This window comes from Anabrus simplex, chromosome 7 (genome assembly GCF_040414725.1).
Source record: "Anabrus simplex isolate iqAnaSimp1 chromosome 7, ASM4041472v1, whole genome shotgun sequence".
In the NCBI taxonomy this organism is placed as follows: Eukaryota; Metazoa; Arthropoda; class Insecta; order Orthoptera; family Tettigoniidae; genus Anabrus; species Anabrus simplex.
In genome coordinates, this window is record NC_090271.1 from 92,668,305 (window position 1) to 92,688,218 (window position 19,914).

A 19,914-nucleotide genomic window follows, 5' to 3' on the forward strand; every position below is an offset into this window, starting at 1 on the left:
TGTGAGCTGTCGTTTGATTCGTGTCTCAACAGATTCTACAAGTAAATGGCAAAAAAAGAAATAATGGACGTTTGAGAAAATTGTGGCGCCAAGAAATGCGGAAAAAATCCTTTCTTCCTTCCTTTCTTTCTTTCTTTCTTTCTTTCTTTCTTTCTTTCTTCCGCAAAATGTCGCGACCTATGGCTTCAGAGTATATTATCGAAACCCTTTCGCATTACAGGTTACACATATTATTTCTTTACTGGGTGAATCAAATCTCTGTCAAAGGAATGACTGATAACGAAACTAACAATAATTTACTTCATGCTTAACCTACAAACTATCTACTGCCTTGCCCTTATATTTTTTCTGCAGTTTACAGTTGGACTGGCATTTTCTCGATTTCATTTTATTGTGATATTATAAGAAAATACAAAGAAGCGAAGAAGGAAAAACATTTAAAAAGCAGGAAGGGAAGTTTCGACGCCGACTCGAACCTGTGCACCCTATACCAAGCGCCTTGACTATGCTCCGAGAACGCTTCTATGAATGCTGACTTATAAGATGGCTTTACACTCATAATTGTGTATTAAAACGCCAAAATGTCGAAAATTAAAGTCCATACCATAGTTTTCCCGAATACTGTAGGTATTTATTTTATGCCCAACATCTATGTCCGCCACGCTAATAGACTTCACTTGTAAGACACCCACATTATGAGAGTTGTAACTGCATTTCCTTATGAGCAGCGACGGCTCGTGTACAAGAGCAAAAGTGCACGTGAACACCCGGAATCTGGAACTAGGACCCTTGTTACCCTTTAATTACTCGGTATCTAACTTACTAATTAGAATTCTGATCTGCCGCATTTCATATTTGCCGGGTTCTACGCTTCGAATTTCCAGCTTTGTTTGCATGTGCACATCGGTCTTGTGCTCTCCCCGTGGTAGATTTCGCGCATGCGCTAGTGTTTATATACATTACGGAGCTGTTGCTGTATGAGAAGTACACACGTCGAGTGTGCTCTTTCTTCAGAAATCCAGTAATCAAACTACTGGATGATGTTACCATCTCTACAGATTTTGTGCCAGTTCATCCTTTGAAAAGCAGTCATCTTTCTTTCAGACTTCAGTATCTCGCAGTATTATACTCTTTGGTATCCCGCGGTCTTTAAGCTGGTCAAGACTATTTTGAGTTGCTGTTTTTGTAATGTGTCATTGTGTATGTACTAGCTTCGAAAAGGTACAGAATAATCGTGTCTTTCAATTGAGTTCCCATATTTATTTTGATCAGGCAGGGGAATCAACAACTCGATAGATTCAACAATAAAAAGTGATACCTTTACATAGCAATAACGTAGTTAGGTGAGTGACAAGCACTTTAATACATTATTGCTACTGTTAAAATTTGTGAACATCCATTTTGCTATTTGACGAGCCGCCACTGCTTATGACTTTCGTTATGTTCAGTGACCTCGTTTTTACGGTTATGTCTCAAAACTCACGAGTTTCAAAACTCGCGGGCTAAAATTAGTTACAAATAGTATCAAAACTCACGAATACAAACAGGTTGATAAAGTAAACATTCTAATGAGTCTCAAAATTCACGACTCCGGACAGCAGGTGCTTGCAATGACCGCAGGAGGGATGAGGTGCGCGGTGACTCACGATTTCCCTACGACAGGCAGGGTATACTGTGGAAGTTATTCTGCCATCCCTACCCACAGGGGAAGAATAATGGCTGGTGAATTAAAGAGACCTATGTGTATTATTATTATTATTATTATTATTATTATTATTATTATTATTATTATTATTATTATTATTATTATTATTAAAATATTTTGCTGTTGTCTTAAAGCTGATTTTTTACCTTTCACCGGGAGGTCTGCTCCAGGTCTTTAGAGTTGACGCCGTACAGACGACCTACACGTCTGTGAGGATGCTGAAGGCGGCACGAACACCCAGTCTCCAAGCCATATGGATTAACCAATGAAAGTTAAAATTTCTGACCCGACCAAAAACCCATCACTAATAGGGTGGAGATTTATCCATTCAAAGAAGAACTCGCCTTTCTCGTGAGTTTTGAGACTGGCCCAGGTAGAGAAACCTGTTCTTACTAATCCTCTTTCTGGAATTCGTGAGTTTTGGGACTCGTGAGTTTTGAGACGACACGGTTTTTACAGGGAAATGTGTTTGCATACTCTCGAGTTGAACACTAACATTATCGTATCTCCTTTCGTGAGTAAACTACGTAAATTTGAAGCTCTTTGAAATGTAAAGGCTCCCTCTTTACTTCTCAGAATCCATTCCTGACACAGCGAAGTGAAAAACAGCATTTTTGGAGAAACCTTGAGTATTACCATGGGAGCTCCCCCTCTCTGTAGCCTCTGCCACTATACCATTATCTGCAGTCCTTTGTCCAGTATTCCCACGTGGCCAGATAGCCGCCGGACGGAATTCTTCGCACGTTACTTAATGTTCAGTAAGAGAAACAAAAGTAGTAGATAAACTGTTTCATCCTGTGCTGTACAGTAAGTTTTTTTTTAAATCTACTGTTGTTGTTTCAGTCATCAGTTCATAGATTGGTTTTATGCAGCTCTCCATGCCACCGTATCCTGTGTTAGCCTTTTAATTTCCACATAACTACTAGATCCCACATCTGCTCTAATCTGCTTGCCATATGTACATACCTTGGTCCACCCCTACCGTTTTTACCGCCTTCACTTCCCTCAAATACAAACTGAAAAAGTCCTGCGTGTCTTAAGATGTGACCGAGCAAGTGGCTGTGTGGCTTGGGTCGCGTAATTATCAGCTTGCATTCGGGAGATAGTGGGTTCGAACCCCACTGTCGGCAGTCCTGAAGATGGTTTTTCGTGGTTTACAATTTTTATACCAGGCAGTTGCTGGGGCTGTACTTTGAGGCCACGGTCGCTTCATTCCCACTCGCGTATCCCTTTCCTATCACATCGTCGCCATAAGACATATCTGTGTCGGTGCTACAGAAAGCAGATTTTAAAAAAATCTTAAGTTTTGTCCTATGTCATTCTATCTCTTCTCGTCAAATTTCGCGAAATCGTTCCCCTCTCACCAATTCGGTTCAGTATCTCTTCATTCGTGATTCGATCTACCCACCTCACCTTCAGCATTCTTCTGTAACACCACATCTCAAAAAGCTTCTACTCTCTTTTTTCTGAGTTAGTTATCGTCAGTGTTTCACTTCCAAACAGTGCTACGCTCCAGACGAGAGTCTTCATAAACATCTTTCTAATTCCAGTATCGATGTTGGAGGTGAGCAAATTTCTTAAGAAAGGGCCTTCCTTGCCTGTGCTAGCCTGCATTTTATGCTGTCCTTAATTCTACCATCGTTAGTTATTTTACTACCCAAGTAACAGTATTCATAGACTTCCTTTTAAGACTTCTTTTCCTAATCTAAATCTACAAACACAACAACAAAAAAGTTGGCGGTACGCTGTCACTATTGTTACACCCGCATGGTTTTGGATGTTTCGTAGTTTGGCCCTCCGTGGCCTGCCACTCTCACGCCAGGTGAAGAAGATAAAGTTGGAATTCAAGAGGATAAATTGGGGCAAATATTCATTTATAGGAAGGGGAGTTAGGGATTCGAATAACTTATGTACCAACGGAGATGTTCAATAAATTTCCAATTTCCTTGAAATCATTTAAGAAAAGGGTAGGAAAACAACAGATAGGGAATCTGCCACCTGGGCGACTGCCCTAAATGCAGATCAGTAGTGATTGATTGACTCGCTTATTAACTTTGTTATGCTATACAAGTGATCACGATGTATTCACAACGACAGCTAACCCCCAACCGAGCGCGCGAGTCAATTTTTTTTTCGGAGGGGCTCCCGAAGCCCGCTCCCCCCGCGTGACCATAGACTCAATCTACATGGCCTCCGACATGCTATTAATTTCTAAGAAGAGATAGCAGGGAAGAGTGGGAAGTGATACAAGGAGTATCTGGCGGTTTCCGAGTCAGACTCGCTACCACGGCAAGAGTTTGTGTTAGGTATGTGGTGTTGAAGTATGGTATTGAAGGGTCAGGGAAAAACCACATAGGCAGAAAGAAGAAAGAGCCTACATGTAAAACCTGACATCGCGTCATCTTATAAGAGAGTATGCGAGTGACGTCACATTGAGCACACATTTTGCCTTACTTTGAAGCGCTATTTTTATAAAAAAAACTATGTTTCAGTTTTTTTGCAGCCGTTAGCCTCCTCTTACCTATTAATTGAGATATTAAACAGAATCGTAAGTGAAATACTCTCGGCTATATACACGTTCTACCTAAACACTAAAAGCATCTCAAAAGTTCTTTTCCATGTACCCGTTGTCGAGGGGCGTATGTCTACATTAAAATATACATGTACAATCCTCCGCTACACGGAAAAATATACAATCATAGATATGTTTTGAGCCTCAGAAGACTAGGAGAGCGAGTTCAGATTCTTTGGTTTTACCCCTCTTAGTAGCCTCTTACAACATGCCAGGGGTGCAGATAATGAATGCATCCTTTCACCCATCGACAGAACAGATAAAGAGTTCCGATGAAATAAATAAATAAATAAATAAATAAATTTATCTTCCTTCCGTAGTGTTCAATTTCTTAATTAATGTTTTCCTGTTTAAATTATTCGCGATTGCTTTTATTAACAGCCTCTGGTGAAAGATCTAATACGTCCAACATCAGCATCTTCCAAAATCACGCCTTTCCGTCCACCGAAATGGCGTCGTTCTTTAATCCACGTTAGCGTACACTGGTTGCCTGGTTACGGTGTCGGTTTTCTGTCGACGCTAAATAGGTATACCGACGTGTGGGTGGAAGGGTAAATAATGTATTTATCACAAATCCATGTTCTCCAAAAAATGAACTAAGCTGTTCCCCTCTTTCATTACTTTCACTAAAACCATATGGGCCTATGAAGTCACCTTCAGAACCTCTCCCAGTTTTTGGCGTTGAAATCCCCCATTGTGATTGTAAGAGCACGTTTTGATATTCTTTTTACAAGACATTCCCAATTTGGGAGTATAGTTCTGCTATTTCGTCGTCACTCTCATCTGTAGTTGGAGCATACACCTAGATGATATTTACTTGTGCAGGTCTGGTATTTGTTTGAATTAATATGAGTCTCTCTCTGAGATTGGAACTGATTTAGACACTGCAACTGATTTAGATACGATAAGCCCCACACCAAAGTGGAACTGTTCATCAGATGTTCCGCAATAATACATTCGGTGTTCATCAATGTTACAATAACCTGATCCCGGCCATCGCATTTCACTCGCACGCATGATCTTCATCCCCATTCTTTTCATTTCCTGAGTTTGTTAACTTTTCCTGCTTGTGCCAGTGTCCGTGCATTCCATGTACATATCTTAATACACTCACTAAAGAAATATTCCCAACCACACCTTTGTTCAAAACTGCCCCACCCCCCTCCCGGAGATCTGAATGGGGGACTGTCTCCGGAAACATTTATTTTGAACACAGTCATGATGTGTTACTACTGTATAGGATATCCGAAAATCTTTAATGCAGTAGTTCCTGGTTGCTTTCTGCATTCTCATACCGTTGGCCAACCTGTAGCTCATCCGCCTTTTGAGGTGATTTCTCATCCCAGGGGCAAGAGAGTGTCCTTCCTTCCACCCGCTCAACCAACCTCTGAAGAGGTTGTTGATTCTTGGTAAAAGCGGTTCTCCTTATCCCGGGAGATTCTCGGTCCCTGCATCCGTTAGCCACTTGCTGCTCCAGCAAACGTTACCCCCCCTATCACGGAGAGGTGAATGTCAGGATTTTCCCTTCTACGAGTCTAGGACCATTGGGCATTTCCTAGGCTCCCCAGTACTTTTAGAGAGGTACCAAAGCAGAAAATGAATAAAATAAACGAAATTTTGTAACATTTTTGGGTAATACTTGTTGTAACGCTTCATATCGGAATTATTGTAAATCCTGCAGGTATGTGCTTAGTATTATTATTTACGTACGTTTAGTGTACTACGTGTTGAATTCAAATTCCTATATCGGTTCAAAATGATAGTTTACAATTAACGTTACATCTTCAGTTTTTAATTTAATTTCTCCCAGACTTTTGAGTAGCTTTGGAGTTTTTAGTATTCTTGAAACTGCCCTGTTAGAAGTTTGAGGTCTGCTAGGAAAGATAATTTACTGAGAAATGTTTGGAATAGGAAACCAGTGCACAGACCTACGTTCTTTCAGCATGCTCGACAGACTACACGCTATCGCCTGTCATTGCTATGTTCACGTAACCATAGTACCTGGTCGGGCGGTAAGTTATTAGGCGATTATTTTACGAACAGTTTCGCAATTACTGTATTTTCAAGTCTATATTTTGAAATAAAACATAATCGTGTGATAGATTTCAAAATTTAATGAAATTCTACCCATAGGTTTTAAAAATGTTTCGGAAGAAAGAGACGGATGGACGTCATTTCATTTGTGTATAGAGAGATGTAAATTGTAATAGTGTTTATTCAACCTGATAGATCTATTTAGCCATTGACGCAGTCAATTCAAATATTTGTATGTGATATTGTTGATAGTTTAGTTGATGTGGTGTTAACCTCGTACTGCTGTTCGGTGATATATGTGAATATTTTTTATTCAAAGTACCTCTTTGATGTTTTATTTTTCAGCTTTGACTATGTATAAATGTGCCTTATGTGCAGAACTGTGTGTGTGCATCTCATATTGATTTGTACAGCAATAAGAACTCCAGATCCACTTTCTGTACATAACAATCTGTAATACCGTTCACTATGAACACTATGAACGATCTATCAAATCCGAGAGGCAGACCTAAATCTGTGGAATGTGAAGAAACAGGAGTAAAGTTAATTCTCTGAGTTGTACAACTAAAGAGACTGCTTAGCTGATGCAATAAAGGGGCACTTTGTTTAATTCGAAGGACGTGGATTCGGTTACATTCTACTTCTTGAGAAGTAAATGTTCCTCAGGTTCGCTCAGCCTTTAACAGAAACGAGTTTTAGATTAATTCCTGGAGACCCATGTGTGACCCAGAATCGGGTTTGTAGTCCATGTGCGGCCCGGTAAGCTTTAGGTCATCGTACAGGTGCGACCCAGGAATACCTTAGTTATGTTGTGAATAAAAACAATTCCCTTCTCATTCTGCAGATTTAGTTCTGCCTGTATCAGTGTGGTACTAAATTATGAAAAATAGCTGTGGGAAATTAGTTGAAAGTATAGTTTAAACAGTTTGTAATGCCATAGTCTTCGTCATTTAATGATCAATCTTTTATTTTACATGATGAAAGATACTAAAGGCGAACCGAACAGTCACGAGAGAACAGTATGTGTGTTCGACGTGTCTGGACCATGTGATATATTCACAAGGTTCTCCGTAGATCTCATATCACGGTGTTGTAAACTAACAGAGAGAACAATCAAGTGGTTCAAAACGGTCACCCTTTTGAATTACTAGTGGCAAAATACTGTAAGTAATTACCGGTACATTAAGTTAACTACGTTATTTACATTTTACGTATTGAGCAGTTATATTTGCCAACATATAGGTCTGGCTATGTAATAAAATAGCCCCACCCGCACTTGGTCAGATTGTTCTTTTCTTACATTTCACCACGGCGTGTTTTAAGAATCTATAGCAATCCAGGGTATGTTAAACGCAGATAATGATGATGATTATTATTATTATTATTATTATTATTATTATTATTATTATTATTATTATTATTATTATTATTATTATTCGGTAGTTCAGTGGTCACAGCACTAGGCCCTAAACAGGGCAGACGAGGTTCGAATCACTGCCAGTATAACGAGAGGAGTTCTATGCAGTACCCCCTAACCGCAAATATATTAACGTATATTTTCACGTACAAAAATATGTTATATAGAGGCGTGCTGGAACTTTTACATTAGTAACAAGCATAAACAAAGTCACAGAGAAGTTAATTTTTCATTTATTTTTTCACTTCTAAATGACACTAATCAGTTAGGATGGGAGAGTTTGAGTTCTTGGACAGATGTCTATACGAATCAATGAATCATGATTTTTTTTCCGTTCCAGGTTTACTGGACATTCAGACGTGCCAACTCCCCCGATATAAGAGGAAGACACCCTATTTTTGGTCCTTCGTTCCTCTCTGCTGATCTCAGAGACTTATCTCTCGATTTTGAGAACAGATTTAGTATTCCTGTATTTTTTTAAATCCCAGGTTTTCCCTAGTTCTTTAGGCAGGCGGAGAAATTGATGTTCAATGGGCACTGGTAATTTTAATTTAATTTCGTGTGGCTATTTCTAGCCGAGTGCAGCCCTTGTAAGGCAGTCCCTCCGATGAGGGTGGGCGTCATCTGCCATGTGTAGGTAACTGCGTGTTATTGTGGTAGAGGATAGTGTTATGTGTGGTGTGTGAGTTGCAGGGATGTTGGGGACAGCACAAACACCCAGCCCCCGGGCCATTGGAATTAACCAATGAAGGTTAAAATCCGCGACCCGGCCGGGAATCGAACCACGGACCCTCTGAACCGAAGGCCAGTACGCTGGCCATTCAGCCAACGAGTCGGACATGGGCACTGGTAAGACAGATGCAATCAGCTGGCAGAATCTCGAACGTAATGCTTTTTATTTTACGATTTCCATATAACAGTGCCGACTGTGAGACTATTTTTAGCATATTTACAAGGAAAAACTTAGTTCAGATGGAAGTTTCCCGAAAAAGATTTCTGGAAGAAATTAAACCTTAAAACCCGTTCGAACAGGCCAGTGCTTTGAGCATAAATCCAGTTCATAAATGTATGAAGAGGCCTAAGGCAGCTACAATGAAGAGTCATGTGTAAGAGTCGCGCAGTATTCCAGTATTTATAAAATACATGCAATATTTCGGTATTAATTATTTAATTTAAACTTCTTGTTATTAAAAATTCTGTGGTGAAATCCGTGCACTGCAAAACGTGTCGCAGTGTGTCTCAGTTCAAATCTTGAATGTGTGCACTTAACAGAAGTCATAGCCGCCGTAGAATAAAACCACAACCAAATGAGTTTCTTCTTCCTTTTCATCTCTCGCAATACTGCTTCGCTTTGTGAATTAGATAGTGGATCTCTAATCTACCAAAGAAAGACTCTCTCGTTAACTCATGAGCCAGCCTCGAAGGTGTATATTTGGATATGCAAAGTAGTCTCTTTAAATATTTAGCCCTCACCTTTTATGTCTCTCAAGGTGAGGTGATTCCCTATCAAATTTAGACAATTAGTCACAATCGGCATGATCTTTATCCTGAAGATCTAGAGAAAGCTGGTTTAAGTGCGGAATATCACTCATCGCAACACTTGCAGCTGAAACTTTTTCTCGTACATGTACTGCGAATGTATGCCCGCGACTCTGAAAGGTGATGCCAACATGTTCACAGTTGCTAGATTTGTCCCATGGAAATACATACCGTCAGTTGAAGAAATAAAATGAAATAGGCCTGAATGATTCCAAGATATTCGGGACAGTCAAATGAAAACGGCTCACCTGCCAATACGTATAGTAAAACATTTCGCACCTTAAAAGTAATCACCAGAACTATTCAGACATTGAGACTCGGTCCCATTCTTAAAAATGCCAGCGGGCTCGAAAATGCGGCCACAATCATTGCATAACGCTATGAAGACACGTTGCAGAAACTGAGGCTCACCATAAAGACAAAGAAAATCGCGCGTACGGGGCATTATCCTTCTTCATGACAATGCCCGCTCCCACACTGCTTCAGAATTTTGCAGCGAGGGGGAACTCTTTAAGCAGCCTCTCTACAGCCCAGATCTCTCCCCATACAACTTTCACATCTTTCTGGAGCTTAAGAGAGACATTCGTGAACATCGATTTGCATCGGGCTACGACGTGTGTGAGTTAGATGTGGTTCCGCTGACAGCCCGCCAGCTTTTTTCAAGAACGGAATTGACTGTCTCATCACCCAATGGGATAAATGTCTTAACAGTTCTGGTGATAACTTTTGAGTTAGAAAATATTCTGCTATACTTCTGTGTAGGTGGCCAGTTTTCACTTGACAGCCACTTTTCTCGCTAGCTACTGAACGTGGAACATCCTACCAGCTACATGCAATAACCCCCTGAATGACCGAAAACTATGTTTCATTCCACATTCTATATTCATAGATATTTTTATGAGGGAGTCAGTGAAGGGGAAAAGAAAAGGAACCTTATGAGGGTAACGCGGTTCTTGCAGCCACCACGGGTTTCTTTTTTTGCTAGTTGCTTTACGTCGCACTGACACAGATAGGTCTTATGGCGACGATGGGACAGGAAAGGTCTAAGAGTGGGAAGGGAGCGGCCGTGGCCTTAATTAAGGTACAGCCCCAGCATTTGCCTGGTGTGAAAATGGGAAACCACGGAAAACCATCTTCAGGGCTGCCGACAGTGGGGCTCGAACCTACTATCTCCCGAATACTCCCACGGGTTTCTTAAAATGGAAGGTCGCGATATAAAAAAAAGTTTTAAATACATATTTTGGCCACGTGATTTATGATCTCCCTATTAATTTACGTAACATTGTAAGCTTGATTTCTCACACTCCTCCCTCCATCTCACAAGAATCACAATGGTCACTTCACGCGAGAAGACTGGACGAACAAGGATACAAAAAAATATATATGTATCGTCACGGCGCTTCCGACTATCAAATTCGCTCTAAGCTCTTACATTATTGCCTTAAAGTGTTCTCATTTAGCTGCTAATAATTGATTTCCTGTTGTTATTTTTTTCAGTGTGTTTATATGATTAGTTTGCTTTATGTGTATTTTTTGTTGTATTTGGACCTTTTGAACCATGGAACCATTAGTAATGCTGTGTGTCTTAGTGTTTGATGTGTATAATGATTGGTTGTTCAGTGCAGTGCTATTCCCCACTCCGACTACTGCATCACAACCCCTATGTGAAGGTGGTTTGTTGTAGCATGCAACTGAAGTGATCCTTGTACAGTGTTGTAAATATCTGGTGCTGGTCCGGAAGGTATGGTCAGAAATCGCTCTTCTAGTTTTGATTTGATACAATGTTGCGGGAAACTTCGGCGTAAGAAGAACCTCTTACTCCGGCAGGACCATCATTCGCCTTCCTTTAGATAATACATTCAAATTATTACTTTTGAGATGTTTAAAATTGATTCTCAGATTTTGGTTATGTAAATAAAATTATATTTTTTGTGTGTACACTTGCCGAGCCCGCAGTCTACCTGGATCTGAGTGCTGGCGATGGTAGTGGTTATGACTGTTTTTATAAGCTTCGAAACCACGTGGTCTTTAACTCTTACTGATAAGGAGCATTACGAAGGTGACTATTGAAATAAGAATTAAAACTTGAAGGAATGATCACTCGATTGAGGGAAAACCCACAGTTCCAGCCTTTCAGGCAAGCAACTCAAGTTGAAAACATCCTACGGATATGAGCTACGAATTATAGATAAATAAAATATAAAGTATGAGAATATATTCTTTATTTATTCCTAAAAATTCCAATCCAGTCATCGTTATCCGGTCGATTAGATTAAGAGTTTGCCTCTTTTCTATCACTACGAACGCTAATGTGAGTCAGTGCTTTGTTTCATTCACGCACCACTACGAGCGCTAATGTGAGTCAATGCAGAATATGTGATGCGATGTTACATAGCAACCGCTGATGGATAGCCGTAACGGAGAAACATTATAAGACATTTTATGATCATTTGATTTTCCCAAGGGATTCCATTTTCATGTTGAAAATGTTGGCTAAACGGCAAGTCGTATCACGAAACGGATGGCCCAATCTCCGTTCAATTTGGAGTGATCTACAACTTTGGTCCTATGACTTTTTCTCGCATCTCTCTCCCTTATACGTTAGATTTGCCTGTATTTCTGGATTGTTCGTAAATATGATGATTTTTACACCTATATTTCATGTTTGACACACTTATAGGAAAGATAGTCATCAAGTTTGGTGCACACATTGGCACTATCGGAGGCCATATGTGAACAAAATTTCATGATCTTAGCTTAAACATAAGTATGCAAAAAATAATGTAAAGCGTTAAAAATGTACTAAAATTTTCACCCTGTTCGAAGATTCGAACTCAATTTAACCCATAAATATGGGAGATACGAGAAAACATTTTAGGACCAAACATGTAGAAGGATAAATGGGACGTCTAAAGGCGCAAACCGTTTGTTAATATGATGTACCGTTCAGGAGTAGTGAATCTCGAAGTGGAGGTTTGCACTTTAATCAATTTAATGAAATCTCAATTACGGCGTGTAAAGTAATTTATGTAGAAATCCGTATACGATGTAAAAAACCGTAGCAAAGCACGGGCACATATGCTAGTGTCAGATAACACCCAGCCATATTTATGTCAAAAGAGATGTAAATTTTTGTCCACGACACGGAAAAGCTAGGAATCATGGATATGTTTTTGTCTGAAGTCCAGAGAGTAAGTACGTATTCTTTGCTTGTTCCCCTCTTAGTAGCGTCTTACGACATGCAGGGGCACCCACAGGGGAGATAAAGAGTTTCTATAAATCCAAATAAATATGTAGCATCATGGTCGCTGATTTAGCACATCATTTTATGGCCGTAAATATTCGTAAGATACGTATTATGAGACAGATTCTGCTGACTTCGGTGACGTTTCCGTGTGTAAGGGGCTATGTAGTGACCTGGACGAAACGCCAGTCTAAGACAGTGGAAATTCGTTTAAAACACGGCGCCATTTCCACCTACTGTTTATATAAGGCCGAGTTCTGGCTTAATAACGGACCGTGGTTTGTCCTGGAGAGAGAATATAGAACAGCCCTTGCAGCGATCTGCGGCACGGGTGGCAGCCCTGAGACTTCTGCTATATACTAAATGTGTCTCCACAAATATTAAGAAAGAAAAAAAACACATATCAGGCCCATCCTGTTGTATGGCTGTGAGGCCTGGGGCTGTATTCCTAAAACTCCTCTTTCCGAATAACAAACTTTCTGAAACAAAACACTACGTATGATGACAAGAGCCCCGTTACTGAAATCTAATAAAAAGATGACCAAATCTCCACCTTAGTCAGTCTACCGACCCTAGCATATAATAGCCGTACGGACCAAGAAGCTGAACACTCGTTTCAATCATCGCGGCCCTTGGCTACCTTAAGACGTGTTTTAACTGGTTACCTTCCCATTTTTCGGCCTACTCCAAATTTTAAGCCAAACATCAAAATTAAACCTGAAAAGGTCCGGTTGTTAACAACCTTAGCTTACCCCTTCCCCTCGACCTCTCTCAGTAAATTCAACAACATGATTTGTAGCGATGAAGGGGTTTCTTCTCTGACATGGAGATAAAATGCCGCCACTATGATAGATCGTTTTACCCCCCGCCAGTGCAATACAGTGGAGATTTTCCGACTCATCAGATATTTCTCGGAAATAGATGAGTAAAAGAGCATAGTTTTCGTCCTGAGACTCACATGTACTCGGTCTTAAAACAGTTAAAAATGGCACACTGTAATATCGTGAGGAAGATGGCGATCACTGGTTACCGCGGTGTCTGTTTTCTGTCCACGCAAATTTTTTTACGCTGAATTGATGACTCAAATTCTGGATAGAAACCCATCCAAAGAACATCCGTGTTAAAAAATGCAATGACTTAAAATGCCCTAAGCACCTAAAACATATCTACATTATACCGATAGTCTATCGCTATTAGTTGAGGTGTGCTCTGCCTCTTCTGCTACTACTCATCTCCGTTAGATGGCACTACTGCTGTAATTACGAAAAACTAACCCACCGATAGCGGATACACAGCAGCTACTCTGAACATATTTTAGCCTCAGAACTAATTACAATTTTCTCCGTTTAAGTGTTATTTTCACCACCGAGCAGATTAGCTTCGGCTAACGTTAGTCATGGCTTTACAGCTTTGCATTCGGGAGGCAATGGGCTGGTCCCACCATTGACTGTCCTGAGAATCGTTTTCCGAGCAGATGAAGGAAGAACTCAAGAGGTTAGGAATTGCAGATGAAGAATGTCGTGATAGAGACCAATCCAGGAAAAGACTTTCTAACATAAAAGTTCTGGTTGAAGAAAAGAAAGAGCGCAGAGGGGGAAGATGGACTGAGGAGAGAAGAGCGCAACATTCTGAAAGAATGAAGGCACTGTGGAGAAAAAGGAAGGAAGAAAGGATGATTAGAAGGAAGTGAAGTGGTATTGGCGTGGTCCTAAGTTTGGCCGGTTCGCGATAAATAAATAAATAAATAAATAAATAAATAAATAAATAAATAAATAAATAAATAATAATAGTAGTAATAATAATAATAATAATAATAATAATAATAATAATGTATTGAAATTCTGTACAGAAGTCTGTTTAGAAATATTTGGTTTCATACACGAGACTGTTCAGGCACGCGGTGGATAACTAGTGAATTAGGCTGTTAATAATTGCTTTAGCGACCCTAAACAGTCATCCATCCAGGTACTGATTACACCCAATGTTGTTTCAGTGCCGGGACAGTTCCTTTCAGAGGCAATGACCGCTCCCCTCTCGCTCTCTAGGAGACCCGCCGTGCCCCATCAGGGTACGGAATGTTTGTTATCATTTTTATCCGCACCTGTCTGACTGCGCTGAATGCCGACCACTGCAGCTGGCAGTGCATGACGTCACAAACGTCAGTCCACAGGTATTTGACGATCCTCCGCCGGTCACTGTCAGAAAGGACGAAGGCGCACACGGCGGAATCATAACGTGATCCAGAAGTTCCGACATTTCAGACGTCTGAAGTTGCTAGGTATTTAATATACCACGACTTAAACGAGCAGGATTTCACGGTAACACGACAGCCTTCCGCGCGTGTTCTCTAGTCTAGTGGAATTTCTGGATAATCAAGCTAAATAGGGGATTTTTAGCGTAGGAGTATTGATGGTGCTGCCGTTCAGTTGAGTTGCTTCTTATAATAGCTCGAGTATTGACGCCAACTTGTCTGGCACCAGCTAAAATTTGATTGCACCGTGTTCCCCATCCAGTAGCTTGAACCCCAGGACACTGTTGATTGGTTTTCAGGACAGGAGATCGTGATTCGACGTGGACGACGAACCAGCATGTCCGACGATGGCGAAATCTGTAAGCTGCATATTTCCTGTGTTGTTCATTTGTATTCTGTAGTATTTGTGTGAACCTTGTGTATTGTGTGTCTTTTCAGTAGTGATATTGTGCATGTGGCTCTATCCAGACAGGTACAACGGAGTCAAACGCTTTCAGGTTGTTACTGACCAAAAATTGTTACTAAGGATTATCAACTAATTTAAAATTAACCCTAAATCTGGCCTTTTTTTTTCCTCAAAAATTTCGGGTAATTTCAAAACTGTTACTACATTTAATCAACTACATATATTCTAATCAAATGTTAAATAACCTTAAATTTTCCAAAATTTGACGTCACCCAAAATTGCAGAAATGTGCACTTTTTCGAGGCTGAAATATAATTAAAGGTTTTGGTACAAGATGGGGTGAACTCCAGTCAAGAGTAATAATTATTGCATTTTAAACTCAGTTTAAATTTCATTTTCAGGAGGGACAAAGAAAACTGATTTAAATGTTTGTGAGCCTTTAATAAAGAAATGTGTGTGTATATATATATATATATACACATATCGTATTTTCAAGGGCGTAGCCAGGGGTGAGGGCGGGTTCTGGGGGTTAGAAACCCCTCCCCCCATGGAATTTCTACAAAAAGAAAATAAACGGAAACTAACAATAAATCAAGTAAACATTCAAAGACATAATTGTAGAACCAACAGATCTGCTGAAGCCTCGAAAGTTGGATTTTAGATTGTAAACTGAACATACCATTCGCTATAAAACTGTTGACCTTGATCATATAAAATTAAGGTATACTTGGGGGCAAAGACGACCTCGCCTCACACCACTGCCCTTCAGTGGCAGCCCGGTGTCTATTAGTGGCTTATAGGGTTTACTACGTCTACTGTAGCCAGAGTTGCCAAATCGTTTACTGCACTCCACACGAATAAAGGGTAAAGACTGAAGAGAGTGTGGAAGAAAGCGGTTTGGCAACCTGTCCACACCAAACAAGCATCACTTAGAACTCGTTAACTCAGCAGGGTGCAGAGTATGATTGACAGCTGGCTTCCAGCTCGCTTCCGGGAACTGAGGGCGTCATGTTTTGCCCCAAGTATATTATTGTTCTTATTGGTTTTTCTTGAATTTCAAAACAGTGTTGGAAAATCATATTTCTGTTCGTCTGTAAGTATGGACCAGCAGTTTCTCATATATTTTCAGTCTTTAGCAGGTTTCTTCTTCTTTTTGTCCAGTTCTTGGAATCTGATTTGTACGTTTCTGTGAAGTTTCATTTCGTGCTTCATCACTAGGATTGTTTTTCGTTCTTCATTGTTGCTATTACTACTACGACTACCACCACGACAGAGTAGCGTATACAATAGGCGCTACATTCGTCCATTATTCTAGCGGATGCGGTTAGCACGTTTGCCTGTTTTTCGAGTTTCGAGTTTCACCGTAGATAACATCAGCTTTGAGAGAAAAAGTTCTAATTCAGCAGCTATTTGCGGATTTCCAGTTAACATTCCCAATGTTTGATCAACCTACGGAAATGTTCCGTGTTTTTTTGTGCTAGTCTAAAGTTGCACCAACTCACAGGTTTTTGGCGACGATAGGATTGGAGGCTACGAACGATGGTGGTGATGATTATTATTTTAAGAGGAAGTACAACTAGGCAGTCATCCTCTATATAACACTAACTAGCGAGAAAAAATGGAAGGAATCCGACACTTCGAAAAATGAAGCTGTCGGCCAAAAAAAGATAAGGGCCACGAAGGGCGAGAAAATCAGAGACTTCCTAGGCCTCGCAGCCTAATAGCGTAGGGGCGGAAAAGAACAATAGTTGACCAAGGGAGGTTGTCGAACTATAGATATCTTTTGTCCCTTCTTGCATCATATGATATGAACCTGCGTGTAATTGGAATTGGGGAAGTGTAGAGTGTTGAATGTGAGGAAAAGAACAATAGTTGACCAAGGGAGGTTGTCGACCTATAGAGATATTTTGTCCCTACTTGCACCATATGATATGAACCTGCGTGTAATTGGAACTGCGGAAGTGTAGAGTGTTGAATGTGAGGAGAAGAACGTTAAGGACGACACAAACACCCAGTCCTCAGGCCAGGGATATTAATCATTTACAATTTTAAAAATCCTGACCCGGCCGGGAAACAAACCCAGGGCTTCCGGGTAACAGGCGGACGCGTTGCTCCCTACACCGCGGGGCAGGCATGTGGGAACATATATTCATGATTACCTTTCTCTGTGATGGTTAGAGGTGTAGTGTTTTCTGTGCACGGCATGCGACAAGACTAGCGACACTGACATTATTGCTCATCTGCTGTCCACTTTTTCAGAATAGCGAAGTATTTATTTGTTGTATATGATAGTTTGAAGAGCTCCCGTGGGTTAGGTGGCAATAGTCCGGCCTCTTACCGCTGGGTTCCGTGGTTCAGTTTTCGGTCACTCCATGTGAGATTTGTGCTGGACAAAGCGTAGGCAGGACAAGTTTTTGTCCGGGTACTCCAGTTTTACGTGTCATCTTACATTCTAGCAACAGTCTCCAATACCATTTCATCTGTCAGTCATTAATCATTGCCCTAGACAGGCTTCGGCTCGCCGCTAGATGGGGCTTCGTTCATTCATTCCATTGCCGACCTGGTCGAGTGACTGGAAACAGGCTGTGGATTTTCATTTTCACTGACCAGCGCAGTTAAGTAATGTTCCAGTGCAGTTAATTTTACTGCGCACCAAATGTGTCTATAATCCCCAACCCTCGTCGCACTCAGGACCCACCGAACTGAACGCTACGACGCTGACGAGGAGTCGGACCTGGATTTCACTATCTATATTGTACTGAAAATACGTAGTATATTTAAGGTACTATCATCCCTTGTATTCTCCTTGTAAAGTTAGGCCTTTTATCTGTAGCGAAGGTACCGAGCGATAGGCCACGCGGTTTGGGTCACGTAGTTGTTAGCTTGCATTCGGGAGATAGTGGGTTCGAACCCTATTAGCGGCAGCCGGTGGTTTCCCATTTTCACACCAGGCAAATGCTGGGCCTGTATCTTATTAAAGGCTACGGTCGCTTTCTTCCCCCTCCTAGCCCTTTCCTCTCCCATCGTCGCCATACGACTTATCTGTGTCGGTGTGACATAAAGCGAATCGTAAAAAAAAAATGTAGCGAAGGCATGTTCTTTGCAGTCTGCGAATCTTTCATCAGCTTAAAGTGTTTCTATTCATAATTTGTATGGTTTCTAGTGCATTGTACCGACCATTATGTTTCAGTATTCTAAAATTGTTGCGCACACTTTGATACGTTAGTAGAAATTGCCACCTGCTTGTAATTTAAAGTGAATATTGACATTTGGTTCAGGTTTCAAATTCTATGCTAAAAAGAATGCTAAGAAGAAACAGATTGAATAACAGTCTATTGTACATTCTAGAGCAACTTCACCTTAATTTACCACCTTGTTTAATTCTGTTTCTTGCCGGGCTGAGTGACTCGGACGGTAGACGCTGGCCTTCTGTGCTGAACTAAGCAGGTTCGATCCTCGCTCAGTCCGGTGGTATTTGAAGGTCCTCAAATACACCAGCCTCGTGCCGGTAGATTTACTGACACGTACAAGAACTCGTGCTTGACAAAATGTCGGCACCTCGGAGTCTCTAAAAATCGTAGTGGTAGTAGTTAGTGGGACGTACAAACCAATTTGATGTTTAATTCTGTTTATTGCAAAATTTGTGATGAGCTGTATTGTGACTTTGGAAATTACGATACAAATGAGATCTGGCTCTTTGCATTCCCGTCTTTTGTTATTTTTTTGTTCAGTCACTGAGCTAGGAGGATGGTTGTATCCTATAAACGAACAAGTTGAAATATTAAAAGACTGGCTTAGTTCATCTAGAAGTACACTGGTTTGATTCCCCGTCATGTAGTCAATTTTAGAAAATATGTTATTGTTTCCAGAGGGGCTTATGATGATGCGGTTTACTCAACCTGCAACAAATATGAGTTCCACATCAATTCAAGCATTGGAGTCTGTGAGTAGGGGTGATCAAATACATCCATGGTATCCCTTGTCTATTGTAAGAGGCGACTAAAATCGATACCCGGAGGGGCTTTCAACTTGGCATCGTTCGTTGATCACGGGACGCTATACTGTGCCTGATATTACTTCCACTTAATTGTCAGGTTTGCCACTATCAAATTTCCTGACCTCGCTTGGTTACTTCTTGTTCTCTACCGACCAAGAGGGTCTTTCATGTTCTATGCCCTTCGTGGCCCATCCCTTATTTTTGGAGACACCCTCACTCTTCGATAGTTCGATCTTTTTCCATTCTTCGATGGGTCGATTTTCCTCCATTCTTTCCTATGATTAGTGTGAAGTGAGAATGGTGGTTGCCCAGTTGTACTTTTTCTTAAAACGATAACCACCACCACCACCACCACCACCACCACCACCACCACCACCACCACCACCACCACCACCACCACCACAACAGAACTAAACACTCTATCCCACTTAGTGAAAAGTTAGGAATACTTTTATTTTTTACATTTTTTGCTTGACGTTGCACCGACACAGATAGGTTTTAACGGCGATGATGGGATAGAAAAGGGCTAGGAATGAGAAGGAAGCGGCCGTGGTCTTAATTAAGGTACAGCCATAGCATTTGCCTTGTGTGAAAATGGAAAACCATGGAAAATAGTCTTCAGGACTGCCGACAAAGGGGTATCGATTGGATTTGCATTGACTGTATGACAATTTGTGGGAATTTCCTGGTTTCGCTCCTAATCTTCACTGCGTAATATTATTTCATATCAGGCATAGGGAATTGTTACA

The 19,914-nt window shown here is 40.8% G+C and overlaps 1 protein-coding gene across 11 annotated transcripts in view; it reads left to right on the forward strand.

Moving 5' to 3' along the window:
- Ndae1 (Na[+]-driven anion exchanger 1) overlaps positions 1-19,914 on the forward strand; it is a 917,075-nt gene that overhangs the window by 679,164 nt on the left and 217,997 nt on the right. For 9 of the 11 annotated variants that reach the window (XM_068228594.1, XM_068228592.1, XM_068228596.1 and 6 more), the window contains one exon: positions 15,062-15,121. The exons of the other annotated variants lie outside the window; for them this stretch is intronic. In XM_068228594.1, the coding sequence (XP_068084695.1) occupies positions 15,062-15,121 (60 nt within the window). The remainder of the gene's footprint in view (positions 1-15,061; positions 15,122-19,914) is intronic. 11 annotated transcript variants of the gene reach the window in all.